The sequence below is a fragment of the Mytilus galloprovincialis genome, chromosome 10 (assembly GCF_965363235.1).
Source record: "Mytilus galloprovincialis chromosome 10, xbMytGall1.hap1.1, whole genome shotgun sequence".
Taxonomy (NCBI): domain Eukaryota; kingdom Metazoa; phylum Mollusca; class Bivalvia; order Mytilida; family Mytilidae; genus Mytilus; species Mytilus galloprovincialis.
The window spans coordinates 24,415,800-24,443,762 of NC_134847.1; the positions used below are offsets into that span (position 1 = coordinate 24,415,800).

General features: G+C 31.7%; 2 protein-coding genes across 4 annotated transcripts in view; one reads left to right on the top strand and one right to left on the bottom strand.

The window, feature by feature from the left end:
* The window catches only part of LOC143047228 (TBC1 domain family member 15-like), a 38,625-nt gene extending 37,899 nt beyond the window's left edge, over positions 1 to 726 (bottom strand). Inside the window, exon 1 of one of the 3 annotated variants that reach the window (XM_076220234.1) lies at positions 625 to 726. In XM_076220234.1, coding sequence (XP_076076349.1) covers positions 625 to 642 — 18 coding nt within the window. In that variant the 5' untranslated portion in view covers positions 643 to 726. Of the gene's footprint in view, positions 1 to 184; positions 368 to 482; positions 579 to 624 lie in introns of those variants that run through there. The other 2 variants (XM_076220235.1, XM_076220233.1) reach the window with 2 other exon arrangements.
* On the top strand, positions 651 to 27,941 carry LOC143047229 (ras-related protein Rab-21-like). Its single transcript, XM_076220236.1, has 6 exons — positions 651 to 1,214; positions 10,651 to 10,710; positions 13,573 to 13,680; positions 17,483 to 17,601; positions 23,429 to 23,517; positions 24,717 to 27,941. Exons 1-6 carry the CDS (start codon positions 1,077 to 1,079, stop codon positions 24,836 to 24,838), a joined length of 636 nt encoding a protein of 211 aa, XP_076076351.1. The 5' UTR covers positions 651 to 1,076; the 3' UTR covers positions 24,839 to 27,941.
* Positions 27,942 to 27,963: the final 22 nt, after the last annotated feature.

Genomic DNA, 27,963 nt, shown 5'->3' on the forward strand with positions numbered 1-27,963 from the left:
GAAGACCATTGTCCTATATAGTCATATATAAAGAAAAAATCTTTGATTTGTTGTTTTGAAGTCATGCCCTCTAACAAATTGGACCTCTTCATTTACCTGTTCATGTACATGTAGTTACAAAAATGTAGTATCTATAGATACTTGATATCTTTTAAGTGAAATATGAAAACAATAAGCAACTCACATCTGGCTTTCTCTGTTTATTTCTCATCATTCTATGATGCTTGTATTTATGATTGTACTTGTTATATCTAGATCGAAGACCGAGTTTCACTTTAATTATTGGGTGCATTTTAAAGATGGTGCCTTTAAAGATTTATTTTAGAAGACTAGCTTTGCTTTACAAGTTAAGTCATTCAATTTCCTACTCTTATAATCATGTGTTATTTACCATGACATTACTCATTCTTATTCCAGAAAAATTCTTAAAATAACCGTTTACGGATGTACATGTGACATATGACCAGATAATTTTGAAATACCATTCATGATTGATGACACTGAACTGCTGATTAGTGAATATTGTTTTGTATCTTGTCAAAACACTTTACCCTACACTGCTGATCATCAAGTGCTAAAGGAGGGTTATTCTATACGCTAGAACACATTATGTAATTATTTTACCTGTGATTGTGTTGCCATTTCTATATTTATCTAAACAGTCGATTTCTGACAGAATGTTTTGATTTTGTACATGACGTCAAATCACCTGTTGCCGCTTAAATCAATGATTATGACAGGTTTATTTCGATTATCATTATAATGTGAGGATAATATCGTATTGTTCTTTTCGCTATTTATTTGAATAAAAGTAATTTTACTTTTCATTGATTATCTTGAAAGTTATCAAAGTGCGAAAAAATGGATATGTTTACATTTGTACATGGTGTAAGGGTCTTAGCGGAACTTCCTCGTGACCTCCCACCATGACGTAAAATATAGAAACGCCATGTTGCTGTATTAAACAACGTCGGAAAGAAGTGAAAACATTATAGACAATTTTATGTTACACCTTTTAACCTCTTTATGACATATACATACATAAACTGAAAACAAACTGTTAATAGGAACACACTATGGCTGGCGTTAACGCCGGAGGTGGACGTAATTCATTCAAAGTTGTTCTTCTTGGAGAAGGATGTGTTGGAAAAACGTCTCTCGTTTTACGTTACGTCGAAAACAAATTTAACGATAAACATTTAACCACACTTCAGGTACATAAAATTTGAAGCATGTATAATTTATTTGTTGTATGGTCACTTCATGCAATATTTGCAATTTGATTTCCAGTAGTAATTTTCTATCAATATCATTAAAGGGAAACTTCGCAAAAAAATTAAAAATTGATATTGTGTCCATTCTGTATATAAAAACTCAACTTCGTAGATATTAAAGTTTTATTTTGCTAGATAAGAGATCACCGATTTTAAATTTCGAGTATCAATCCTCTGCGTGCCGCCATTTTGACACCTTGTCTGTTTAAAAACCACTATATGTCTATAAACCACAAAGGACCAAAACTACAGTAACGGATGTAGTCCTAATTGCTTGTCGATATCTTGTCAATCGTACTGTTGTTTTATCCAAATAACTAACTTGATACGGAAAATGTTCTTATTTTTTTTTAAATAACCATGGTCTGTTATTTTTAAACTGTTAATATTGGAATTAGTTAAAAAGTCAAAGTTCAAATCATAAATAAATAAGTGTTCCGTGAAAATTGTTTTCGAAAATCTAATTTGTTCATAATTCTTTAAAGTAATAAACTTTATTAAAATAAATTCGGAACATGTTAGTTAAAATAATTTCTAGAACCAGTCACTCTCTGTAGATATAATGCGTCGGACATTGTATGCATAAAAATAAAATCTCGATTTTTAACTGTATGAAATAAAATTAGTAAGAGTTTCGCGGAACACAATGTCTCGCCTTCGTTTGCCGTAAACTTGAACTCTCAGGGTGAGGCTGAACAAAATCAAGACACTATATTTTGATTGTTATGAGCTTCTGTCCAAGTTCAAAAATATTTCCGGTGCCTATAAAATAGCCGACTTTAATTGAGTTATTTGAATCTGAGCTGGCAAAATAGCATATTATCTATTATGGTGGTATCGGCAAAACAGCTACAAGTATTGCCTTTAATGAAAATGCATATCAATTTTAAATACTATTCTAAATAAAATAGCTTTGAGAATCGTGTAAAAAGCATAAACTTTATTAAAATAAATTCGGATCTTCACCTGATCACCAGCATGGTTAAAGGTATTATTCCCAAAGATATTGTGAGGGGTGTGAGGTGACACATCCAGGTATTCAAGCGATTTCCTGTTGGGCTTGCAAGTTCATGCATCGTTTCACTTGTGAAGGTATTGATCAGTGTACACGGCCGATGACTTAAAACTTTCCATTTTGAACTATCATGTGTATAATATACATCTCTGTCTTGCGTGTCCGAAAGTGATATAATATACTAGTCATTACTAAACTCATACGCTTGTTTATAAATAACATTTCTGGTGTAAAGAATATTATTTATTTAAATATAAATAATACCCCAAAAAACAAATTTGATGAAATAAACTTCTTTTTACATATTTTTTCCAAGGGTAAATTTGGGAAAATGTAATATAAGTGAAGGACAGATTGGAACAAACCAGAAATATTGATTTAAAAAAATGTACGCACTTGTCGACGATTCGTTCATACGCCTGGATAGAAAATTACGAAATTTAAAATATATACATGTATACATTGAACATAAGAAAGAAACATACATTTTGTGTAAATTGAGGTAAAAGTTTTGTAAATAGACTAGTCCACGTATGCTAACAGAATGTAATCATCGAATGTCGATAGACTATTGTATACCTAAAGAAGAAGAGAACCAATTTGATTTAAATACAGGTCGATATATAACTTGCTTTGGTTCATCGAAGTTATGGACATAGTAAAATCACAGATTTATATATCAATTAGATTGTTCTTGAATAAAGGAAGAAATTCGTCATCATCACAATTGTTCCGACATGCATGTAATTTATATGCAACTGGACGTACACTAATAATCCCAAAGGGATGTGAATATTTTCCAGTAAAACTATTGAGTATTAAAGTTTCAAATCAATTTCGGGATTTATTTTCTTTCTTGATATTCAATGACAGCAATTTAAGAATAAACTGCTTGTCCACTTTAGGGTTTTTCTTGCCAGTTTAAACAGACTTATAATTACATTCAAAAATATGAAAGGATGACATAAATTCGTTCTGTGTTTTTTTTTAAACATCGTTGGCTCAAGTGTGAGACGAAGACTATTTTAATAAGGACATTCCCGATTATGAATAAATTTGGTTGATGTTTTTCACACTTGAAAATAATATCTGTTCGTAAATTTTCGATACCATTCCAAGACGATCCTTAAATTTCCTGTCAATTTTTTAAACATCTTTTTTTTTCTTTAAATAGCTGAAGTATTCATGCGTTGTGAGATTTAAAATATTTTGATGAGAACATTAATTCCTAAATAGATAAATAGAGATCGCTTTGGATGGACTAAATTAAAAAATGCAATTGTTAACGATCTGTTTGAAATATTAAAGGTTGCCGATTCTAATTTAAAATAGTACAATTTTTAGTTCATACACTCGTGTTTAGAAGGCTATTTTTATATATGAATTTATCCAATCAAAATAATTCAGTATTTTATCGTTACAAAAGTAATCAGAAGTCAAAATTCATTTAAAAGAGAGCTTTAATATGATAAATATATAAAAATATACAACAGCTTTCCAGTTATTGTGCGACCTTAGTACTCCCGTAAATTAATTTTATTTCTTTTTCTCACATTTCTATGTCTAAAACTATAACTGACTCCCGTATATCAAACTCTGTCATTCATACCTGTGTAATACGAAATGTTGTTCACACCTAAAATGATGAACCCGTGACGCCTAGATTTCACTGCATGAAGATCAAAGATTAGATTTACATAATGCTAATCTTTTAATTACCTTGAGTTTAACTACGCATTCAACATTCACTAAGTGTCACAAAACCATGCACATTTTATTTCCACAAGCAATGGAATGAACGGCAAAAAGGTCAGAATACAAACATGTATTTTTTTTAATTTATTTAATACACTATCGATCATGTCAGTTTTCTATGTTTGTTTAAAGTATTTGTAGAAAAAAAAATCATAAAAATGTTCTATTGTATTATTTACTTTAATAACTAAAATTCATATAAAAAAATAAACACATAAATCCTACAATCTACTTTTAAAAGTTGCGTGGCTATCACTTATTTTTCGTTGGTTAATAGCTACACCAAAAGTCGTCGATAAGCTTTAAATAGCGTTATTATATGGTTAACGAACAAGACTTAAATGAGATTGATTTCACTCCCGGCATGCTTATAGACTTAAACTACGTCACATAAGTCAGGAAGTTTGAAGAAATAAAATTAATAATTCCCAATTTTCTTCTTTATTACTTTTCATATCAAAATAAAACTTGGTGAATATGTTTTTTATGGTATTATGAACATAATAAGATGAAAAGTGAAAAATCGCGAATTATCCCTTTAATAATATACCAATCATTAGAAATTTGAATCCTAGTCTTTTTGCCAAAGGCAAAGATCATGACACTTGGCCAAAGCACTTGTCTCCTTGCATACCTATTCTTTTCAGATCTGTTCAAAATTATTCTGTGTTGTGTTTTATAACATTGACAGTTTGGAACTCACTACTAGCAACTAAAGCTGAAGCTCCCTCCTTGGTATCTTTCAAGAGGGAGCTTTCAACACTTTTAATCTAATCTGGGCAGTCCCCCATTTGCCAAGTAAGTCAAATGATGGACTGGAGCTGTGCCAGCAGGGATCATTTTTAAAGCAATTGCTTTTATGCTATCGCGTATGGCCATCTTTGTGACCCAGATCAGAGACTCCGCCCATATCAAGCCATAGTATTTTGTTAAACAGGCTCCTGGTCTGTCATTCTTTAACACCTATGTATGTTTTCTAATGCAATACATAGCTTGAAACTTTAAAAAAACGTTAGTGGATTTAAGAAGTTTCAGAATATGTTCTTGTAGATGTATTTTTGTATTTAAAGGATCAACCGTTTGACTATCAAATAACATAGAAGTCCGAGTGAAAAAAAGTACATTTTTATAACTGCGATTCCGTTTTCCGCCGTTCGTACGATGTTTCAACAAAATATGGATTCATTTCAGTTGTTGATTTAGTATTGAAAATTTAACTGAATTATCTCCTATTAAATACGGTTTTATATGTTTAATTTGTGTTTCTTTAAGAGGTCAGGTGCTCTTGTTCATTCATAAAATTATCGTTCATTCATACATTTATCGTAAAATCAAAATCACTACACAGGTTAATGCGTAGTGTCAAATGATTACCTGTAATCTAAAAATAGACAAACTTTGTTTGCGCAAATAATTTAGCGGAACGAAACCCTTGTTGAAAACACATAACAATAAGTTCGTTTTCCTTTTCTGTCAAAACTCCGTAATATTTATCGATCACCTTACTAATGAAATGGACCCATCCAAACGTAGTAGATGCCAAGTCGGTCCAGATGAAGAGATATTTCAATTTGGAATTTTCTAGTTACATAGATTGAAAAAAAGTACGTCTTTAAATATCATGATCAAAACTGGGTATGCATAACAAATGTCAGATGAAACCATTATCCTCGTCTTTTCAGTGAACAAGTCTACTACTTTTGTTGACACTCGACGGTCCACCGTGTTAGCAATTTTATTTCACATGTTTTCGAAATATTGAAGATCATTTTTCACAATGTTTCCTGAAAATTGATAAATGTCAAAGCAACGTAGAGCTGTTTGTTCTTGTTCGTATAATAAAATTGAGAATGGAAATGGGGAATGTGTCAAAGAGACAACAACCCGACCATAGAAAAACATACAGCAAAAAGGTCACCAACAGGTCTTCAATGCAGCGAAAAATTCCCGCACCAGGAGGCGTCCTTCAACTGGCCCTAAACAATACATATACTAGTTCAGTGATAACGATTTAATGTCATGTTTGTCTGTGATGACCCCCCTTTTCGGGATTGCATGATAATTATAGTTATCTCGTACCCACATGCACTTGTTTCTATCCATAGGAAGGTCGACTATCCATATAAAACTATTTTGGATAGAAACAAGTGCCTGTGCTCATACCGCATCAGAAGGACATACATGTATATCAACTGAGCAATAATGTTTGGAACTTAGTTTTAAAAATGATGACAAAGTACCATTATGAAAATATTTTTATTAAGCTGAAATATACATTTATTCTTTACATGTTTATGTCTTGTAAGATATTTTATTTCTTTCCCGTTTTTTAACATTTGCGTCTGGAAAGTTGAAATGTTTTAACTTAATCATTTGTGTTAATGGTTAAATATAAATTAATAATGAAAATTGTTAAAATTAAATCAATAAAGGAAATTATTGCCCAGTTACAAACACTACCAGGGGATAATCCATGATGATTTCTTTTTGAGTTATATGTTTCAGCACATGTATATTTGACCCCAACTTTAGCCTGGTAAACGTGTTTTCTCCTTGTGAAATATAAAACATATTAAAAATGACTTTCTGCTAAAGTCTTTTATTTATATAAAGTTAAAACCTTCTTACTTCTAACTAGACAACACTCATGTCAGGTTTAATTATTATATATAAGTCCCCAAACATTAACATGACAGCAATTGCTTTTACAGCCTTTAAGGCTTTGATTCCCTGGTACCTCTAGGGAAGCCGGATTGGTTCAGGCCAGATGAACTAATAGCAAATGGGACATGTTATGGTTACATGTATCTCTCAAAATGCTCTTTTTCTTGCGCCCACTGGAAGCTGTGTTGAGTATTGGTCAAGTTTGACAGATCAACGTAAAATGTAGATAAAATTGTTTCATGACATATTTATTATAATAAAAGGACGAGAGACAATATGGCCCAGGCAGAGACAACATAGACAACTCAGAATGTCTACTAGAAGGATTCTTTATGAACACAATTCGGACCTTCTGTTAAATTCAATTCAAATCATCAAAAGGTAAAATTGGACCATCTATGAAATTAAATGCCAACCACATTTGTAAGATCAAGTATCAAATAAGAGTTTTGACGAAACAAATGATTTAATGTGTCTGAAGAGAATTCTCTATTAAAGTTTCAATGTCTGCCTTGATTATTGAAATGACGAAAAAAGACAGCTCAGTGTCTACAATGGACTACTTTGGAGTTTGATGCATTTCCATCAAAAACTTTGGTTTAAGCGAACATCAATCATGCGTTAAGGGTCATTGGCACTTCGGTCCCCGTGTTGAGCAAGTGGTTGGAAAACTATAATGCTACATTGAATATTGCACTGTTCATTTGGCAAATTGCATTCTCATAATTGACAATCAGCACTGCTCTTATTAGGGAATTGTGATTATGTACATACAAAACAAACATTATTTTTGATGTTATCCTGCACAATGACGATCACTAAGACTTGATGAACGTTAATAGTGCAGTGATACAGGCGATCCCCTCTAAATGGTATATAATTATGATGTCATAAAGGCAGGCCTAAATAACATTAATTTTGTAATGTTTTATTAATTTTTTTTTTAGAATAATTCAATTAACATTATATTGTCATAACTGACCATGCTGACTGTCAATTTAATTTGATAATTATCATGATTATTACAGAATAACAATTTTAAGTAACAAATTGATTGGGCCAAATAAAAAAGTATATGTGTGGTTCCAGTTACATCTGAAAAAAAGTTAGGGTAGGTAGGTAGGGTTTTTTTTTATTTTATGTTTTTTTTTTACATTGAGTCTATGGGAGCAACATTCTGACTTTAACAGTGCTTAATGAAAAATGACAATAAAATCTTTAAGGTAGGCTATTTTTAAGCCAAAAAAAGTAGGGACAATAGGGTTACTGGAACCACACATATTTTTATTTGGCCTTAACATGATTAAGTTCAACTTTGTCTAATGAATTAATGAAGATTTTATTCATAATATACTCCAATATTTGATTTACGAGGGTAGAAAAACCCTTAGATACAGGAGTCAAACAGTCAGTTTGGGCTACCTTAAGCGTCAAATTGGTATTTTTTATGCCCCACCTACGAAAGTAGAGGGGCATTATTTTTCTGGTCTGTGGGTCTGTTCATTCGTCTGTCCGTTCGTTCCGCTTCAGGTTAAAGTTTTATGTCAAGGTAGTTTTTGGGAAAGTTTGCTATAGCTTGCTATTGCTACTTTCCTTTGGTGTCGGCCTCAAACTTCCCGTGACAGACTATCGCAATTATTTTGCTCCAAGATAATGTAGTACTAGTGTTTGAATTCTGATTCTTGGAAGATTCTTTTGAAATTTTGAGTAACTACTCTTTTGACTGAAAAGATAACAGCTTGAATAAAAAAGAAATGAATGTTGACCGACGATTCAGATGAATTTAACTTCATTTTGAAAATGAGTATCACAAACACTACTTCATGGATCTGCCATGCGCTGAAGAGAAAATCACAAGAATTCTACGCGAGATTGCGTTTTCATTCATGAATGTTTCATGAATGAACATTTTCCCGCTCTACTTTTACTATACGTATGTACGTAAACATGGTAAAAGCCTGAGTGTATCGAAAGAATCGGGAATGACTGATTAAAATGCGAGAACAAGTTGACATTTTGACCAAGCCGTCGGATAATTGACAAGTGATAATGGTTTGTTTAAACAAAACACAGGTGATACAATATGAAATACTCTATAATTATATTTCTAATGTCTCACGTCAAGGACGTATAAAGATACCGGATGAAAAAATTTCATTATTTTAGATCTACAGTTTTAGGTTGCAATAGAAAATATCAAAACTAAACATGAAAAAAAGTGATTTTTGATAATTACTGATGAGACAATGGTTTAGTTTAAAATATCAAAGCTGTGGTGAAATACATAGAAATAATACACTTCTATAACCTTTTTGGAATGATACACAACTACAGTTGCAAATTTTCCAGAAGTGCTATCCAGCACTTTGATTAATGAAGTTGAAGTCCAATCAACTTGAAACTTAGTACACATATTCCCTATGATATGATCTTTCTAATTTTAATGCCAAATTAGAGTTTTTACCCCAATTTCATGGTCCACTGAACACAGAAAATGATAGTGCGAGTGGGGCATCCATGTACTTGGGACATATTCTTGTTTTTATCTCACTCAATATAATCTTATTGTGTGTCAGATATCTCAAATACTTAAAGCACCTTTATTTAAGGAAAAAAATTAACGTTACTTGTATTAGTGAAAATTAGTCTATTGTTTGATCGTCATAAAGAAAGTGATCGTTTTTAAGTCATGCACCAAAAATTACTGTTAATGTCATTTGGCAACATATTTTACTATCATTCAACATGAAGGTACAATTTACCCGCAAAACAACCCTCATATATCAGTCAAGGGACTTATTGAAATAAGTGATTTTTAAATCATTTATTTAGAAGCAAATTCCAAGTTTATGTCACAAATTTTGATTTTGTAGCTTTACAAAAATTTTAAACACATATAGGTATTATAGATACATGTAATATCTTTTCATTAGTAAAATTGAAAATATGAACTTTTTTGCTTCTTTACAAAATATACAAATCCAAAATTATTAGTATTATTGAAGAATTGATTTCCGTTTAAATATGAAGATATGGTACAATTGCCAATGAGACAAATCTTCACAAGGAGACCAAATGGCACAGAAATCAACAGCCATATAGTCACTGCAAGGCCTTATACAATTAGCAAAGCCCATACTGCATAGTCGGCTATAAAAGGCCCCAAAATCACAAATGTAAAACAAAATCAAAAGAGAAAACTAATGACCTAATTAGTAAAAAAAATTTAACAAAAAACAAATATGTTTTCTTGCTACATTAAAGACCCATTGGTGGCCTTCAGCTGTTGTCTGCTCTTTGGTCGGGTTGTTGTCTCTTTATGTTGTTGGTTGACACATTCTCCATTTCCTTTCTCAATTTAATGTAACACAGCAACGAACGACAACCACTAAATTACAGGATTGTAACTTGGGACAGACTCAAACAGACAGAATGTGGCTAGGTTAAACATATAAACAGGAACCCAACTCTCTCCTAACATTGGACAGTGCTGTTACAGCACAACATCCATAACATAAGAACACACTATATATAAAAATCAGTTAAAAAAGCTTTAACTTATCAATTAGATACAAATAGAAATACATCACACAGAGTACATGTGTGTGTGTGTGGGGGGGGGGGGTCTTTCACATCAAAACAACAAAACTAGTTCCAAAGTACATATGGACTATATTGTATATGCATGTAAATATGCATCAAAATTAAAGGATACATAACAATACCTGTATCATTATCAAATACTTTCATGTGAACCGGTGGTTTGCAGTAAATAAAAAAAGTATTGATTGATTGATGATTGATTGATTGATAATTGGTTGGTTAATTAATATGACAGATGGATCAGATATAGATTTGTGTTGTTTTTTCCCTATTTAGGCTGAAAAGTTATAATGAAGATTATTATTATTTAACTACAAATTGAATTTTATTATATTTTAGGCATCTTTCTTGAACAAAAAGTTAAACATTGGTGGAAAAAGAGTTAATTTAGCTATATGGGTAAGTTCAGGTAATATATCATGTTTGTACATATTATAAATGAATGAATTTTTTTATTCATAGAGGTAAATAAAGAGCTGCTGAACCAACACCTCTTATGTTTTGTGCTGGTAGAGTTCCCTTAAGTGGATACCAGATGGTATGCAGGGTTGTCAGATAAAAAAATCAAATACCGCTACATTGACAACAACACTTATTTAAAGTGAACTGCATCTTTTATTGTCGACATGTTTCGCCGATTAGTTCGGCTTCATCAGGACAAAGTATATACAAAATTGGAACCCCTGAAGTACAAAAAAGTGGCATCATGTATGGTACGTCATAATTGTCCATTGTTGACGTTGCTATGGGATACTCTATATCATTATGTAATGTTGAACAGAAAATGAATCAAACATAGTACAATGCAAATGAAGTTACTAAATTTAGAGTTAATCTATAATTGTTCGAATTGTCTTTAACTTTAAAATGGTTGTAAACTATTATAATAGTAAGTGTATAAATAAAATGTGTTTTTAAATAGAAATAAAAATTTATGTAACATGAATGTAAGTACAATGTCAGTGTACAGATGTACATTTTTATAAAGTTTCTTCCTAATTTGGACAACACTTTTAGGGCACACCTCTACCACTCAACTGGGTTCCCTTTGGCCGGAGGTACTACTTCCAATCACGTTGGGAAGGCCGTAAAGTGGTTTACTGTCGCAAAATGTCTTGGCAATGTTAGTTGAACTGGAAATAGTGGTGGGAATTTTAACCATTTTAAAGTTAAAGACAATTCGAACAATTATAGATTAACTCTAAATTTAGTAACTTCATTTGCATTGTACTATGTTTGATTCATTTTCTGTTCAACATTACATAATGATATAGAGTATCCCATATGATAGCAACGTCAACAATGGACAATTATGACGTACCATACATGATTGTACTTCAGGGGTTCCAATTTTGTATACTTTGTCCTGATGAAGCCGATCTAATCAGCGAAACATGTCGACAATAAAAGATGCAGTTTACTTAGGTGTTGTTGTCAATGTAGCGGTATTCATAGAGGTGTAAATAAGCATGAACCAGAATGTAATGAACAAAAAGGTTCTGTACATGTACCTTGTAATTTTAGTACATTTAATTATCACTGCCAATTGAGAATACATGTACATGTTTTACCTATTTTTTACAAGATTCCTGAAATGGCTGCTATTCATTGGGGTGAAAAAGCGTTGACCGAAGTACAATTTGTATGAAGTGTAGAATCGCTTCATTCTAAAAATGTGGACAGGGTCAACGCTTTTACAACTCTATGAAGTTTACAAAAAGAAGCATTCAATACCTATAATTACACTTTTTAGCTAGGATCATGAAAACACGTTTTTTATCAAATTTTTTATTTAATTTACCTGTGCACTTTATTATGGGACCTTGTGTCATCATGAATGATGAATTTCGTTGTGTAATGAAGTTGAAATGACGCAAGATTGCAGTTAGCCAATCAGGATGAAACATACATCTAATGTAATTATTACTAATTTAAAATAAGAAAAAAATAAAAAAATGACTGACATTGAGAATTATTTGAACATTGGTTGTTTTATTTAAGTTAGCCATCTTTCGATTATATCTGTCAGGTTATAATCTTGACATTTTATGAGTATCCTGCAACACACTTAAAATTAAATTAAGCTTTTTTTCAGACTTGCTGTCTATTTCTAAGCAGTTTACCTGGGTACATACTTACAATGTACATACATTCTTTGTAGTTTGACACTTTACAATTTAGCTATTAGAATCATCAGTGTTGGACTAAGATTACTCATTTTAATTTATTTACCTAGAAAACCCATTCTCTCAGTCACTAGGTGGATGCATGATTTATTAATTTACACCTACAAATCCATAAATTCAGTTGTCTCTTGATTTTGCTGAGCATTAAAGGTATATTTCTTAGACAAAATATGATACAGACAAGAAATTCAAACAAATATGGCTTATTTAATAGACAAAAGTTATGTTTCACTTGAAAGACTACATGTACACATCTTTTTCCTGATTATCCCCCTTCTAACAGTGTGGAAGGTGTTTTATGAAGGAATCACTCTGACTATCTGTCAGTCTGTCCATTTTTTATGTAAACAAACAGGTAAACATGTCAGATATGAACCTCCAGATATTGACAAAACACAAAACAAGGATGCACATTATAAGTTATATGGTTCGCTACTGACCCCATACGGATCCATAGAGGGTTAGTAAAATCCATAGGGGGTGAGGCCGGAGGCCGAGTCCCCTATGAATTTTATTCACCCTCTATGGATCCGTAGGGGGTCAGTAGTTAACCGTATAACGAATTTATCGGACGCTGGACTTTTTCTGCGGCGTTTTGTTGAAAAATAAACAATGAAACACAACAACATTAAAAGATGACGTCGCCATTAACGCGTCATGAACCCCATATGAAACTTACTAACCCCATACGGTCTCATAGGGGGTCACCATGTGACGGCGTTTAACCAATCACAACGTGATAATTCATCTGTGGTCCGATAAGAAAGCATATAATCTTTGTCCAACATAATTATTTTGATAAAAGGGAGATAATCAAACTTAATTACTTGATATTGCAATAAATTGTAAGTCTAACTTTTTCAGAACTCCTCCTCATTGGGGGTCTAGGTTTGAATTTAATGTCTCATTCAAGAATACATGCATAAACTTATTATATAAAATTTTACCAGCAATCATTTAAATAACAGCACAGCTGCCCCAGTTCAAATGTTATAATTAAAATTGCTGATCAGAATATTTGTAACAGATTAAATTTTTTTTACAAGTTCCAAAATGAAATGTGATTATTTTTCAGGATACAGCAGGACAGGAGAGATTTCATGCCTTAGGTCCTATATATTACAGAGATAGCAATGGTGCCATATTAGTTTATGATATAACAGATGAAGACTCATTTCAAAAAGTTTGTTTACATTTCAGTCATTCTGTAAACACTTGCTTGCTTATAGGATTATATGTATCTTGCTGCCTTCTTAATATAAAACTTTATTTTGGTGATTGATAATTTTCCTTTTAGGATTTATCATGTTTAAGGCATATGAAATATGTTTCTAAAAGTGTCATCTTGGATTGGAACTTTAATTAAAATCCATTCATGTTTAAATTTTGAAATAGAATAGAAAATAGAAACAGGGAATGTATCAAAAACACAAGAACCAAACAAAACAGCCAAAACAGCCCAAGGCCACCAATGGGTCTTTAATGCAGTGAGAAATTCCACACCAGGAAGCAGTCATCATTTGGCCCTTAACAATTATGTATACTAGTCCAACAAAATGATCGCCTAACTAAATTCTGAAACACAAATAAACAAAAATGAATAAAAACAAAAAACACAAGACTATCAAAGGCCTACATGCCTCAAAATATGGCTTGGTTTTTGTCGAGCCTGCAACTTTTGTTGCAGAAAGCTCGACATAGGGATAGTGATCCGGCGGCGGCTACGGCAGCGGCGGCGTTAGCTCACTTCTTAAAAGCTTTATATTTTAGAAGGTGGAAACCCTGGATGCTTCATACTTTGTATATAGATGCTTCCTGTTATGAAGTTTCCGTCAGTCACATGTCCAATGTCCTTGACCTCATTTTCATGGTTCAGTGACCACTTGAAAAAAAAGTTCAAATTTTTTGTAATGTTGAATTCTCTCTTATTATAAGTAATAGGATAACTATATTTGATATGTGCGTACCTAGCAAGGTCCTCATGTCTGTCAGACAGTTTTCACTAGACCTCGACCTCATTTCATGGATCAGTGAACAAGGTTTAGTTTTGGTGGTCAAGTCCATATCTCAGATACTATAAGCAATAGGGCTAGTATATTTGGTGTATGGAAGGACTGTAAGGTGTACATGTCCAACTGGCAGGTGTCATCTGACCTTGACCTCATTTTCATGGTTCAGTGGTTATAGTTAAATTTTTGTGTTTTGGTCTGTTTTTCTCATACTATATGCAATAGGTCTACTATATTTGTTGTATGGAATGATTGTAAGGTGTACATGTCTAGCGGGCAGATGTCATGTGACCTTGACCTCATTTTCATGGTTCAGTGGTCAAAGTTAATTTTTTGAGTTTTGGTCTTTTTATCTAATACTATATGCCATAGGTCAACTATATTTGGTGTATGGAAATATTTTATGATCTTTACATCAGTTGCGAAGGTTTTATTTGACCTTGACCTCATTTTCACGGTTGATTGCACAGTGTTAAGTTTTTATACGACCGCAAAATTTGAAAAATTTTTCGTCGTATATTGCTATCACGTTGGCGTCGTCGTCTGCGTCGTCGTCGTCGTCGTCGTCGTCCGAATACTTTTAGTTTTCGCACTCTAACTTTAGTAAAAGTGAATAGAAATCTATGAAATTTTAACACAAGGTTTATGACCACAAAAGGAAGGTTGGGATTGATTTTGGAAGTTTTGGTCCCAACATTTTAGGAATAAGGGGCCAAAAAGGGCCCAAATAAGCATTTTCTTGGTTTTCGCATTATAACTTTAGTTTAAGTTAATAGAAATCTATGAAATTTTGACACAAGGTTTATGACCACAAAAGAAAGGTTGGGATTGATTTTGGGAGTTTTGGTTCCAACAGTTTAGGAATTAGGGGCCAAAAAAGGGCCAAAATAAGCATTATTCTTGGTTTTCGCACAATAACTTTAGTTTAAGTAAATAGAAATCTATGAAATTTAAACACAAGGTTTATGACCATAAAAGGAAGGTTGGTATTGATTTTGGGAGTTGTGGTCCCAACAGTTTAGGAATAAAGGGCCCAAAGGGTCCAAATTAAACTTTGTTTGATTTCATCAAAAATTGAATAATTGGGGTTCTTTGGTATGCCGAATCTAACTGTGTATGCAGATTCTTAATTTTTGGTCCCGTTTTCAAATTGGTCTACATTAAGGTCCAAAGGGTCCAAAATTAAACTTAGTTTGATTTTAACAAAAATTGAATCCTGGGGGTTGTTTGATATGCTGAATTTAGAAATGTACTTAGATTTTTAATTATTGGCCTAGTTTTCAAGTTGGTCCAAATGGGGGTCCAAAATTAAACTTTGTTCATCAAAAATTGAATAAATGGGTTCTTTGATATGCCAAATCCAACTGTGTATGTAGATTCTTAATTTTTGGTCCAGTTTTCAAATTGGTCTACATTAAGGTCCAAAGGGTCCAAAATTAAACTAAGGTTGATTTTAACAAAAATTAAATTCTTGGGCTTATTTGATATGCTTTATCTAAATATGTACTTTGATTTTTGATTATGGGCCCAGTTTTCAAGTTGGTCCAAATCAGGATTCCATATCAAGTATTGTGCAATAGCAAGAAATTTTCAATTGCACAGTATTGCACAATAGCAAGAAATATCTAATTGCACAATATTGTGCAATAGCAATTAATTTTCAATTGGAGTTATCTTTCTTTGTATAGAATAGAAGTTGATAATATATGTTGGAAATTTGCCAGACATGACTATGATGTCATTTTCTATTTTTATTTGCCAATAACTTTATGTAAATAACTTCATTGGAAATTTGCCAATATAAAATGTTGCTGATGAAGCTTTTTTTCCTTATCTTATCTAAAATGTTTTTAGATACTGTATGTTGGACATTTGCCAGACATGACTATGATGTCATTTTCTATTTTTATTTGCCAATAACTTTATGTAAATAACTTCATTGGAAATTTGCCAATATAAAATGTTGCTGATGAAGTTTTTTTTATTGTTTTATACAATAAACAATGTATATTCACTTTTACTACCAACCAATCTTTACCATTCAGTGATAAACAAGCACTTTATTTTACATTTTAATATTTTATGATGTATTTAAAAGAGTAGTTATTGTTGCAAACTCCATTAGAAATTTGAATTGATATCAGTTTTGGAAAAAGGGAAACGGGGATGTGAAAAAAAAGGGGGGGGGTTTAAATTTTTCTCATTTCAGATTTCATAAATAAAAAGAAAATTTCTTCAAACATTTTTTTGAGAGGATTAATATTCAACAGCATAGTGAATTGCTCAAAGGCAAAAAAAATATTTTAAGTTCATTAGACCACATTCATTCTGTGTCAGAAACCTATGCTGTGTCAACTATTTAATTTTAGATTTAAAAAGTTTGAAGAAGAAATCTTTAATTGATTTGTAAAATCTTGACATTTGTTTTGTGTAAAAAAAAAACATGTAATGTCAAAAATTTGATCACAATCCAAATTCAGAGCTGTATCACGCTTGAATGTTTTGTCCATACTTGCCCCAACTGTTCAGGGTTCGACCTCTGCGGTCGTATAAAGCTGCGCCCTGCGGAGCACCTGGTTGTGTTTTGGTCTATTTTTCTTAAACTATAAGTAATGGGTCAACTATATATATTGTATAGAAGCATTGTTAGCTGTACATGTCTGTCTGGCATGGTTCATCTGACCTTGACCTCATTTTCAAGGTTCATTGGTCTTTGTTTAGTTATCTTGGTTAATGTTAAGTTTTTGTGACAGTTGTAATAAAGCTTGTAATAAAGCTTAGCTTTATACTTAGGACTATCAACATAATATCAATGATTTATATATATATATATATATATATATATATATATATATATATTTCTAGCCAATATTAAATAATCTTTTTTTTTTTTGTACACATTTTAACAATGAATTGTATATTTATTATTAATGTTATTTACTTTCTTAATTAATTTTTTTTTTTTATGAAATCTAGGTTAAGAACTGGGTTAAAGAATTAAGGAAGATGTTAGGGAATGATATCAGTCTATGTATAGCTGGTAATAAAATAGATTTAGAAAAAGATCGCCATGTGGCAGTATCTGATGCAGAAGCGTAAGTATTTTTCATTCAGCAGTGGTTCAAATTAGCGGTGGTCTGAGGTCAGCCACCTTCCACAATTGCAATCGTACTCTTCTTTTGGTTACAAGCTATGCCCAAAAAGACCTTTGATTTGAAAGAAAATAAAAATTAACTTTGCTGACCAAACTTTCAAAACAATCTCAAAATTTATTTTCATCTTTATTATTCATGACAGCCATGTTAATTTTATTCATCAGCTAGCTTAATACCGAAAATCGCCAACAAGTAATGTGTCAATCAGAATGAAATCCTATCTGACTGACAAAAAAAACATAGAAAAACAATATATGCCATGAACTGGAAATGAAGACATTACAATACTGGATCAGATTCCGGTGGCAGATAAGGGTTAATTCGGTTTCCTGATCAAATGCAATTTTTTTTTTAAATCCAGGTAGGAGACAATACATCTATGATGATGAAAAATATAGCATGTTTATCTATTGTCATAAAAATTCATAATATCTAAAAAATTAGTAGATTTATCCTTATATTTGTATAAAGTAACATTATTTGTTAGTGGAAAATTGTTTTAATGTTAATTAGGCTTAAAATAAAAATTGTTTGCTATCCCCTCTTTGTGATTAAAGTCAACTTTCCTAACATTCAATCATTACATGGACTAAACTTAATTGTTTTTCTCAATGGGCCAGCTGGGCCCCTAAGATATTTTTTTTCAGGGGCCAACTTGAAATTTTAGGAGCCCACTAATCTTTATACTAAAAGACTAAAAGAAAATAAAACTGAAAATTACTTTTTATATACTTACTAACGGTGTTCCAGCTTGAAACTCAGGGTAGAAGGGTGCTAGTTTTCTAAAATAGGCACTAAAGGGCACATACTGTAAGGGTACTTTGTATAAATTACCTTGAATATTGCTAGCTATAGGCTCAGCTGTAGAAAATTAGTTGTATTTAAATCTTATTCAGAAATTAATATGTTCTTGGTGTTGATTCCAGTTAGATTTTTTATGCCCCACCTACGATAGTAGAAGGGCATTATGTTTTTCGGGTCTGTGGCTCCGTTTGTCCGTCCGTCTGTCTGTGGTTCCGTTCGTCCGTCCAGGTTAAAGTTTTTGGTCAAGGTAGTTTTTGATGAAGCTGAAATCCAATCAACTTGAAACTTAGTACACTTGTTGCTTATGAGATGATCTTTCTAATTGTTAAGCCAAATTAGACTTTTGAACCCAATTTCACGGTCCACTGAACATAGAAAATGAAAGTGGGAGTTTCAGGTTAAAGTTTTTGGTCAAGGTAGTTTTTGATGAAGCTGAAGTCCAATCAACTGGAAACTTAGTACACTTGTTGCTTATGATATGATCTTTCTAATTTTAATGCCAAATTAGATAATTACCAAATTTCGCGGTCCATGGAACATGGAAAAGGATAGTGCGAGTGGGGCATCCGTGTACTTTGGACACATTCTTGTTTTATCCAATTATCATACCATGAAGCAAAGCATATATCATTTTGATGTTTATGTAAACTAACTTGTACATTTGGTTAGGAAAAGAATCATCAGAAATTTCAATGTTTTATAACTTTTATATATCATTCTATGAAAATAAGTAGTTTTGAAAGATGGAGGTTTTAAGTCTCTTTCTTTGAACATTAAATACTATCTCAATCCAAGCGATCCTCTAATAATGTTGATCAAAATATATTGTTCAATAAGTTTTTAAGGAAGATTGGGTATCGAACTAGATATTAGGATATATATTTACGAGATTTTGCGTTTTGTTTTTTCATTAGATATTTTTGTAAATAGCCGTTCAGGGACAAGTTACCGTGTAACACTGGCTTGTAATGACTCCCAGGGCAATAAGAAAACATAAAATTGAGAATGGAAATGGGGAATGTGTCAAAGAGACAACAACCCGACCATAGAAAAAACAACAGCAGAAGGTCACTAACAGGTCTTTAATGTAGCGAGACATTCCCGCACCCGGAGGCGTCCTTCAGCTGGCCCCTAAACAAATATATACTAGTTCAGTGATAATGAACGCCATACTAATTTCCGAATTGTACACAAGAAACTAAAATTAAAAAAATACAGGACTAACAAAGGCCAGAGGCTTCTGACTTGGGACAGGCGCAAAAATGCGGCTGGGTTAAACATGTTTATGAGATCTCAACCCTCCCCCTATACCTCTAGCCAATGTAGAAAAGTAAATGCATAACAATACGCACATTTAAAATTCCCCTTTCGTAATGCTTATTGAACAGTTTAGAAGAACACACTATTCAATAATGAAATAATTGTAGAAATTTTTCAGAATTACGAAAACATGCGGAAAGAAAGGTATATGCCATACCGTGACTCCGGATTGAAAACATAGCTGTCCGACTGGGTTTAGGCTATTAGAAAGAACCTACTGGTTTTTCGGAAATACTCTATATATCTATATCGCTTTGATAAGACAAACAGGTTTCCTTTTGGGAACAGTCTTTGTTAATATCGCGTGGGAAAGGGTACAAATTGGATTTACTTCAATTTTTTTACAGTCGCCAGCTGGGCGATCAGGATGATTAAATATATTCGCCCAGCCGAAAATCTGGTCGCCTTGGGCTACTGGGCGAGCGTTAAGTTTAGTCCCTGCATTATGTGAAGATGATATATTTCTGTTTTCATTTATAGTCTTTTTATACGACCGCAAAAAACTTTTGCGATCGTATATTGGTATGATGTTGGCGTCGTCATTGTCATCGGAAGACACATTGGTTTTCGCAAAAATTGAATTTTTGGGGTTCTTTGATATGCTGAATCTAAACATGTACTTAGATTTTTATACGACCGCAAAAATTGAAATTTTTTTGGTCATATATTGGTATGACTTTGGCGTCTTCGTCGTCATTGTCTGAAGACATTTGGTTTTCGCACTAAAACTTTAGTATAAGTAAATAGCAATCTATGAAATTTAAACACAAGGTTTATGACCATAAAAGGAAGGTTGGGATTGATTTTGGGAGTTTTGGTCCCAACAGTTTAGGAATAAGGGGCCAAAAAGGGTCCAAATAAGCATTTTTCTTGGTTTTTGCTCAATAACTTTAGTATACAAAAAAAAATCTATGAAATTTAAACACAAGGTTTATGACCACAAAAGGAAGGTTGTGATTGATTTTGGGAGTTTTGGTCCCCACAGTTTAGGAATTAGGGGCCAAAAAAAGGGCCCAAATAATAATTTTTCTTGGTTTTTGCACAATAACTTTAGTATAAGTAAACAGAATTATATGAAATTTAAACACAAGGTTTATGACCACAAAAGGAAGGTTGGGATTCATTTTGGAGTTTTGGTCTTTACAGTTTAGGAATTAACGGCCAAAAGGGTCCAAAATTAAACTTTGTTTGATTTCATCAAAAATTTAATTCTTGGGGTTCTTTGATATGCTGAATCTAAACATGTACTTAGATTTTTGATTATGGGCCCAGTTTTCAAGTTTGTCCAAAATGAGACTTTGTTGATTACAACAAAAATTGGAAGTATGGGGTTCTTCAAATATGCTGAAAATAACCATGTATTTAGATTTTTAATATTTGGGGCCCTGTTATCAAATTGGTCCACATTGAGTTCTAAAGGGTCCAAAATTAAACATTATTTGATTTCATCAAAAATTGAATTCTTGGGGTTCTTTGATATGCTGAATCTAACCATGTATTTAGATTTTGGATATTGGACCATAATAGGTAAATGTCCAATTTAAAATTTTTAGGTTTTTAAGTTTAAGTTCTTAGACCACATTCATTCTGTGTAAGAAACCTATGTTGTGTCAACTATTTAATCACAGTATTTTTATAATAAGCAGAGAGCCGTGGTGTAGTGGTTAGTGCATCCGACTACTAACACAAAGGTTCCTGGTTCCATTCCTGTTAGGGATGAAAATTTCAGGAACTCAATTTTCGGCTCTCCCTTGACACCATCTGTGAGTATGGTCTTTAGGAAACAATGATAGTCCGTCCGAAAGGGGACGATAAATGGCTGACCGATGTTAAGAGCATATCTCTTGCACATAAGAGACACCCTTGTAGATTTCGAAAAAGATTAGGCTAATGCTGCTACAAGGCAGCACTCACACCCTCAAAGTGGAAAGGGATTAATATAAGTTGCAAAACTTGTTTCCCAATCCACTGTTATTACTTTTAGTTTGCAAATTTTCATGTCAAATTCCAATAAAAAGTGACTGTAACTTTCTTTATCATTAATAAATGTTGATATAACATGTAGATATTTTTATAGTGTACAAATATAACTACAATTCCAAGAGGTAATTTCTTCTCAATTTTGAAGGGCCAGTAAAAATCTTTAAGTTTCTTGCTTTATTTTCACAGAGGAACTAATATATATGATACACTTAAACATCTTTGAGTTTGAACCATTTAATATCATGGTATAATAAGCAAATAATTACCAAACGTTGAGACAAAACACCCATTCACTGCAGTCCCCCCTTCCAATACAAAAAAAAAGATTTTTTGAATTCATAATATACAAGACAATTACATTTATCATCAAATGTGTACCTTTATTATGCCCCATTTATGGGCATTATGTTTTCTGGTCCGTGCATCCGTTTGTTCGTCCGTTCGTCTGTCCTGCTTCAGGTTAAAGTTTTTGGTCAAGGTAGTTTTTGATGAATTTGAAGTCCAATCAACTTGAAACTTAGTACACATGTTTCCTATGATATGATCTTTCTAATTTTAATGCCAAATTAGAGATTTTCCCCCATTTTCACGGTCCACTGAGCATAGAAAATGATAGTGCGGATGCAGCATCCGTGTACTGGGGACACATTCTTGTTATTCATGTAAATGTGATTTTAGATATATTGTAATGGCAGTTTTTGTGCTTTCCTTTTTTTGAGTTCTTAAATTTAGATGTTCCACCACAAAGGAAGGGTTTTACTTATATATACCACTGTCTGTCAATGTGTTCCTTAGTCCAGGAAATTTCTACTACATTTTTCATCAAACTTTATATCAGTCATCGTGTGAACATATTCTATACTGTGAAATACAGTCTCTAGTCTTAGTTGCATGATTTTTTTATTAGTTGTTAGTGGCTTTGAACTAGCTTTCAGATAACTGTGAGTACTCTCTGATCCGTTCATTGTGTCTTTTTGTGTAGGAATGTATAAGTACCGGGCCACGTCCACTTGTATTTTTGTCCATCTGATGAGTTAAGCCTTTTTCAACTGATTTTATAGTTCGTTCTTATGTTGTACTGTTATACCACTGTCCCAAGTTAGGGGAGGGTTGGGATCGCTAACATGTTTAACCCCGCCACATTATTTATGTATGTGCTTGTCCCAAGTCAGGAGCCTGTAATTCAGTGGTTGTCGTTTGTTTATGTGTTACATATTTGTTTTTCGTTTATTTTTTTACATAAATAAGGCCGTTAGTTTTCTCGTTTGAATTGTTTTACATTGTCTTATCAGGGCCTTTTATAGCTCACTATGCGGTATGGGCTTTGCTCATTGTTGAAGGCCGTACGGTGACCTATAGTTGTTAATGTCTGTCATTTTGGTCTTTTGTGGATAGTTGTCTCATTGGCAATCATACCACATCTTTTTTTTTCATAATTCATTCATCACATATCAATTTCATGTTAACCATGCATACACTTATATTTTCTTAAACATGTATAATGGCTATGTTTTCACATCTTTGTGGCTTTTTTTTACATCTGATTCTTCCATAGTTGATACTGGTTTAAAGTTCATCACCTTGATGCATTTGCTTTTATATGTAATTTATTCTTTTAAACTATTGAGAACCCTCATAAAAAAAATACTTTTATTTTCAGATACGCTAAATCAGTTGGTGCAAAGCACTTTCATACTTCAGCAAAACTTAGTAAAGGAATTGATGAGATGTTTTTAGATCTTAGTAAAAGTAAGTATACAATTTATCTGTTAATGTATTTTATGAATTCTTTTGTGGATAGTTGATCATGAAATTTTAAGAAGAGTGAGCAATGAAAGGAATGTAAGAGAAGTAATATTGGCAATCTACAGTAATTCAGGGTACTAGATTATGTAACTGTTTTGTTCAATTCAGGAATATTAACTGGATCGATATAACATGATATAAAGGATATTGTATTTTTGGAATAACTAAAAATTGGAAGAATGTTTAATTGTTTTTAATAACTTTTTCATTGACATTTGAGAACTGTAAGTTAATGACTACTTAATCAGTTTTAATAGAAACTAACATGAGAATGGATGAACAATATAATTCCTTTAATTGCATAATAAGTGATTGCACAATAGATCTGAAAAACACATTTGGAATAAACACAATACACTGCATGTGAAATTTATTTTGGTATCAACTGTCAGTAAAATCTGTGTGACCACTTATAACCAGGAAAACAGAAAATACTTTGCCTAAATTAAAATATTGTTTGTTTGCCCTTTTCCGACCCTATGTTTTGAAACAGGGTAGGTAGGTAGGTAAAATATTTTATTTTTCTTATATATTAATGCTGGTCGAAGGCATCGTTAACATAATCATCCTGATCTATGGATCATCAAAGACCATTCCTACATAGGATATTTTGTACACACGTTGATAATTTTGTATTGGACAAACTTTTTTTTGAATGAACCCTTCTCTTCAAGTATAAAGACACAAAGTAACGTTCGTCATATCATGATTTCAAAGCTTTCAACATCAATTTCAAACATGTCAAACACTCACATGATACCAAACAGACTAGACCTTATACGGGAAAGATAAAACCCGAGGATTCCGTTAAAAAAGTTTTGAGCGGGAAATACAAATATAAGATTTTTTGTAGGAACGGAAAAATAAAATAAAATAAAATCTTGCTGGTAAATACAAATAAAAGATTTTCAGGCGGAACGAATTTATAGGGTCAGTCAGTAAAGGGCAAACAAACAATATTTTAATTTAAGCCCTGTAAAACTTGAAGGTAATTGACATGTAGAATCAAGGTAATATATCTTTAGAATTCATTCAGAAAAAAATTAAATATTAAAGAATTAACATGAGAGTAATAAAATGATATTGGAATCTTGAGAGATTAAAGTGTGCCAATTAAGCAAGTTTCTGATCTTCTGTTTTAGGTATGATAGAAAAATCTGCAGAAAATGGCGGTAAAAATAATAGGACAATGACAAAAAGTAAAAGTGTAATAGTTGTGGACGATGAACAGCCACAACAACAAAGTGGTGGTGGTTGTTGTTAATATGTGATAGTGTCGTCTGCAATATCAAAATGGTAACCTCTATTGTTAATGTCATAACCAGATGTAACCAGATGTGTTATGGTGGTTCTCCGCAACATATGTGGAATCATAATAGTGCTTATATTTTTTGAAATTTAAATAAACATTTCTACTGTTGTAAACACCTTTATATATGTAACTGTGATCTACATTGCAGCTCTTGAAATATTTTTAGATATGGTTTTATTAAATATTCTGTGTACAAACTCTGTTTTATCCTTAGATCGATTGAAATGTATTACGTGAAATAAAAAATAATTGTTTTAAAGCTCATTATAATCTTATGATTGAAATGGATTGTTAGTTCTGAATCATTCTTGAAATACTATTGACTTTATTTTCTAACAAAGGATTACAATTAAATTGAAAACATTTGCAAAAACTTTGGAGACAATATCAAGAAATCCAGTAGACATTTATAAACGATACTCATTTGAGTTTGAATTTACCAGTAGCATCATTGCTTTAATAGCATTTATATGTAACTTATAAAGTTAATAATAAAGATGAAGAAATTATAATTATACATGTATCATGCACATAAAATTTATATTACAATATATTACTATTGATGGTTTGACTCCCAAAAAGCCAATCTAAATATCCAGTATTTTTACAAAATATCTTTAAACATTTTTTTTTTTATTATTTACTCCCAACATACTTTTTAAGTAGCCTTATCTTTGAAACATAGAATTTTCTGTGAAATTGTGATAGTTATATTTAAATGTATTTTTTTTATTCCAGTTTATTTATGACAACCTTTAATGTATAGTGTTTCAAATATAGTAAACATTTGAATGTACACAGTGTTGTGCATGTATGTGTACTTGTATTACTCTTCAATGCATTAAGTTCTAGAATAGCTCTAAATTTGAGAAAGAATGAACTTTAGTGTATGAGAGATATTGTTACAGTGTGTAAATTACAATTGCATGAAATGAGAATTGACTGCCAGGAAACTGTAATTAACAAAGTATTTTAAAAATTGCTGTTGAACATCAGCTGTTTATTTATTTGGAACTATGATGAATACATGTTACATTACAAGTTAAAGTCAAACACATTAAAATAATTCATAATTTGAATTAATTAAATATCCAGTTTTCCTGAATTAAAAAGGCATGTTTTTATTTAATTTCTTGTGTAAAATACATGCTTTAAATTGCAAGAAAATAAGATTTTTGTATTAATAGAGAATAGTTTTTCTCTGAACATTTTTGCTTGGTGTTCTGTGCTTTTTTTAAAGACCTTTTCTCTATCATAGTACCAATTACCAGATTTTTTCCAAATCATAATTTCATATAGAGCTTCTAATTGTGAATGAGTAACTGGTTATAATTTTTAGGAGTTTAAAACTAAGTGAGTATGGAAATAAAGCAGGCACTTTTAAAGTTTCTATAATTTTCAACTTTTTGAGAAGACTTTTTTTCTGCCTATGAATTTATTGTCTACTTATATACATATTTAGGATTATGTTTAATTTATGATTTAACAGATAGAAGAATAGAATTGTTAAATGCATTGTTTTGTGTTATATTATGTTTGAGCTATTTATAAATGTAGTTTTTGTCTATATTACATTTTGTTTTATATCCATCTTCATTACAAAAACAAATGCAGCGTTGTTAAATCATTAAATTGTTCTGGAATTTTGTTGACATTTGTTGCCATTCATTTTATACAGTCCAAACTTGTTGCAAGACAATGTCAACTTTTAAATTGCATAACATAAAATGCTCTTCATTCAAGTCTGACCATGTTTGCATGGACTAAAGAGGTACTATACTTTGATCTTTAAGTCTGACCATGTTTGTATGGACCAAAGAGGAACTAAACTTTGATCTTTACGCCTGTTTAAATATAATATGGTAGATGAAGCGTGCATAAGGAAAAGTTAAAATCATTGGTTTACTACGATTCTTTATTATTCCTGTATCAGTTTCTGTTCACACATGTACATACAGAAAACAGTGCACAAGACAGCAGGAAGATTAGAGAGTACATGTAGTTATAACACTCTGTTTGCTATATAAAGACGTTACAAAAGTTTAGTGTACTCTAATGGAATTAAGTCTTCACTATACAGTACATGCAGTATATTTGTTGAATTTGGTTTTAAATGTCAGGTATTAAACAGAAATATTAAAGATTCATTTTTGTCTTAAAAGTCCCTTATTTTTTCAGTTCAGATATCAATAACTTAAGATATCAGGATATTTGTAAAACCAGATCAACCATTCAGGTTTTACATTTGCATACCGGTATGTGTACCAAGTATATTCTTATAATTAGCTGACCTTTAATATATAGTTCAGGTTGCAAATAAGGAAATTTAAATTTGTGAACCTATATCACATACTGAAATGATTTACCTGTAAAATAATTTCCAAGAAAATGTAAACATTTAATAAAAATCGATAACACAATTACTGTCTTTGCTATCCTTATGATTAAAGTCACCAGTTACAGTCAGTTTTGAGTACTTACACTGTAAGCTGAAAATTAGTTTTGGGCCTTCTCAAGTAACAGTTCATTCAATACAATACATGCTGCATATTCCAACTGTCCCATAAGTCTAAGTCAATGTTTTGTAAACACAATGCATGGATTGTAGTGATGAACAAATGATTGGATTTGATTGTAGTGTATTGTGATATGCTATTTTGAACATTAATTGTTTTATTTCCTTAAAGTATCTGAAGTGAATAGTATAGAACAAATCTTTACTTTTAAACTTTACAAATTGTATTAAAAATCAATTCTTGCATGAAGTATCAGACACAAAAAAATCTTACTTTTTTTAAATTTTGGTGCATATTTAAGTTTTCTCATTATTTTCCACAATTGTTGACATTCTCTGACAATTCCTGGTATCAAAATGTGTTCAGGATACAAAATTTGGTTATGAGAAATTCTGATTTTGTAAAGGTATGAATTTATCTTGTATAACAGGTTAGGTCATGTAAAGATGTGATAGTAGGATTGTATGAGAGATAAAATATTTATTATTGTACATACTTGAAGCAGAAAATTGAAAATAAAAGTTTAATTTTAAACATGATAGCATGATCTTTGGCATTTTT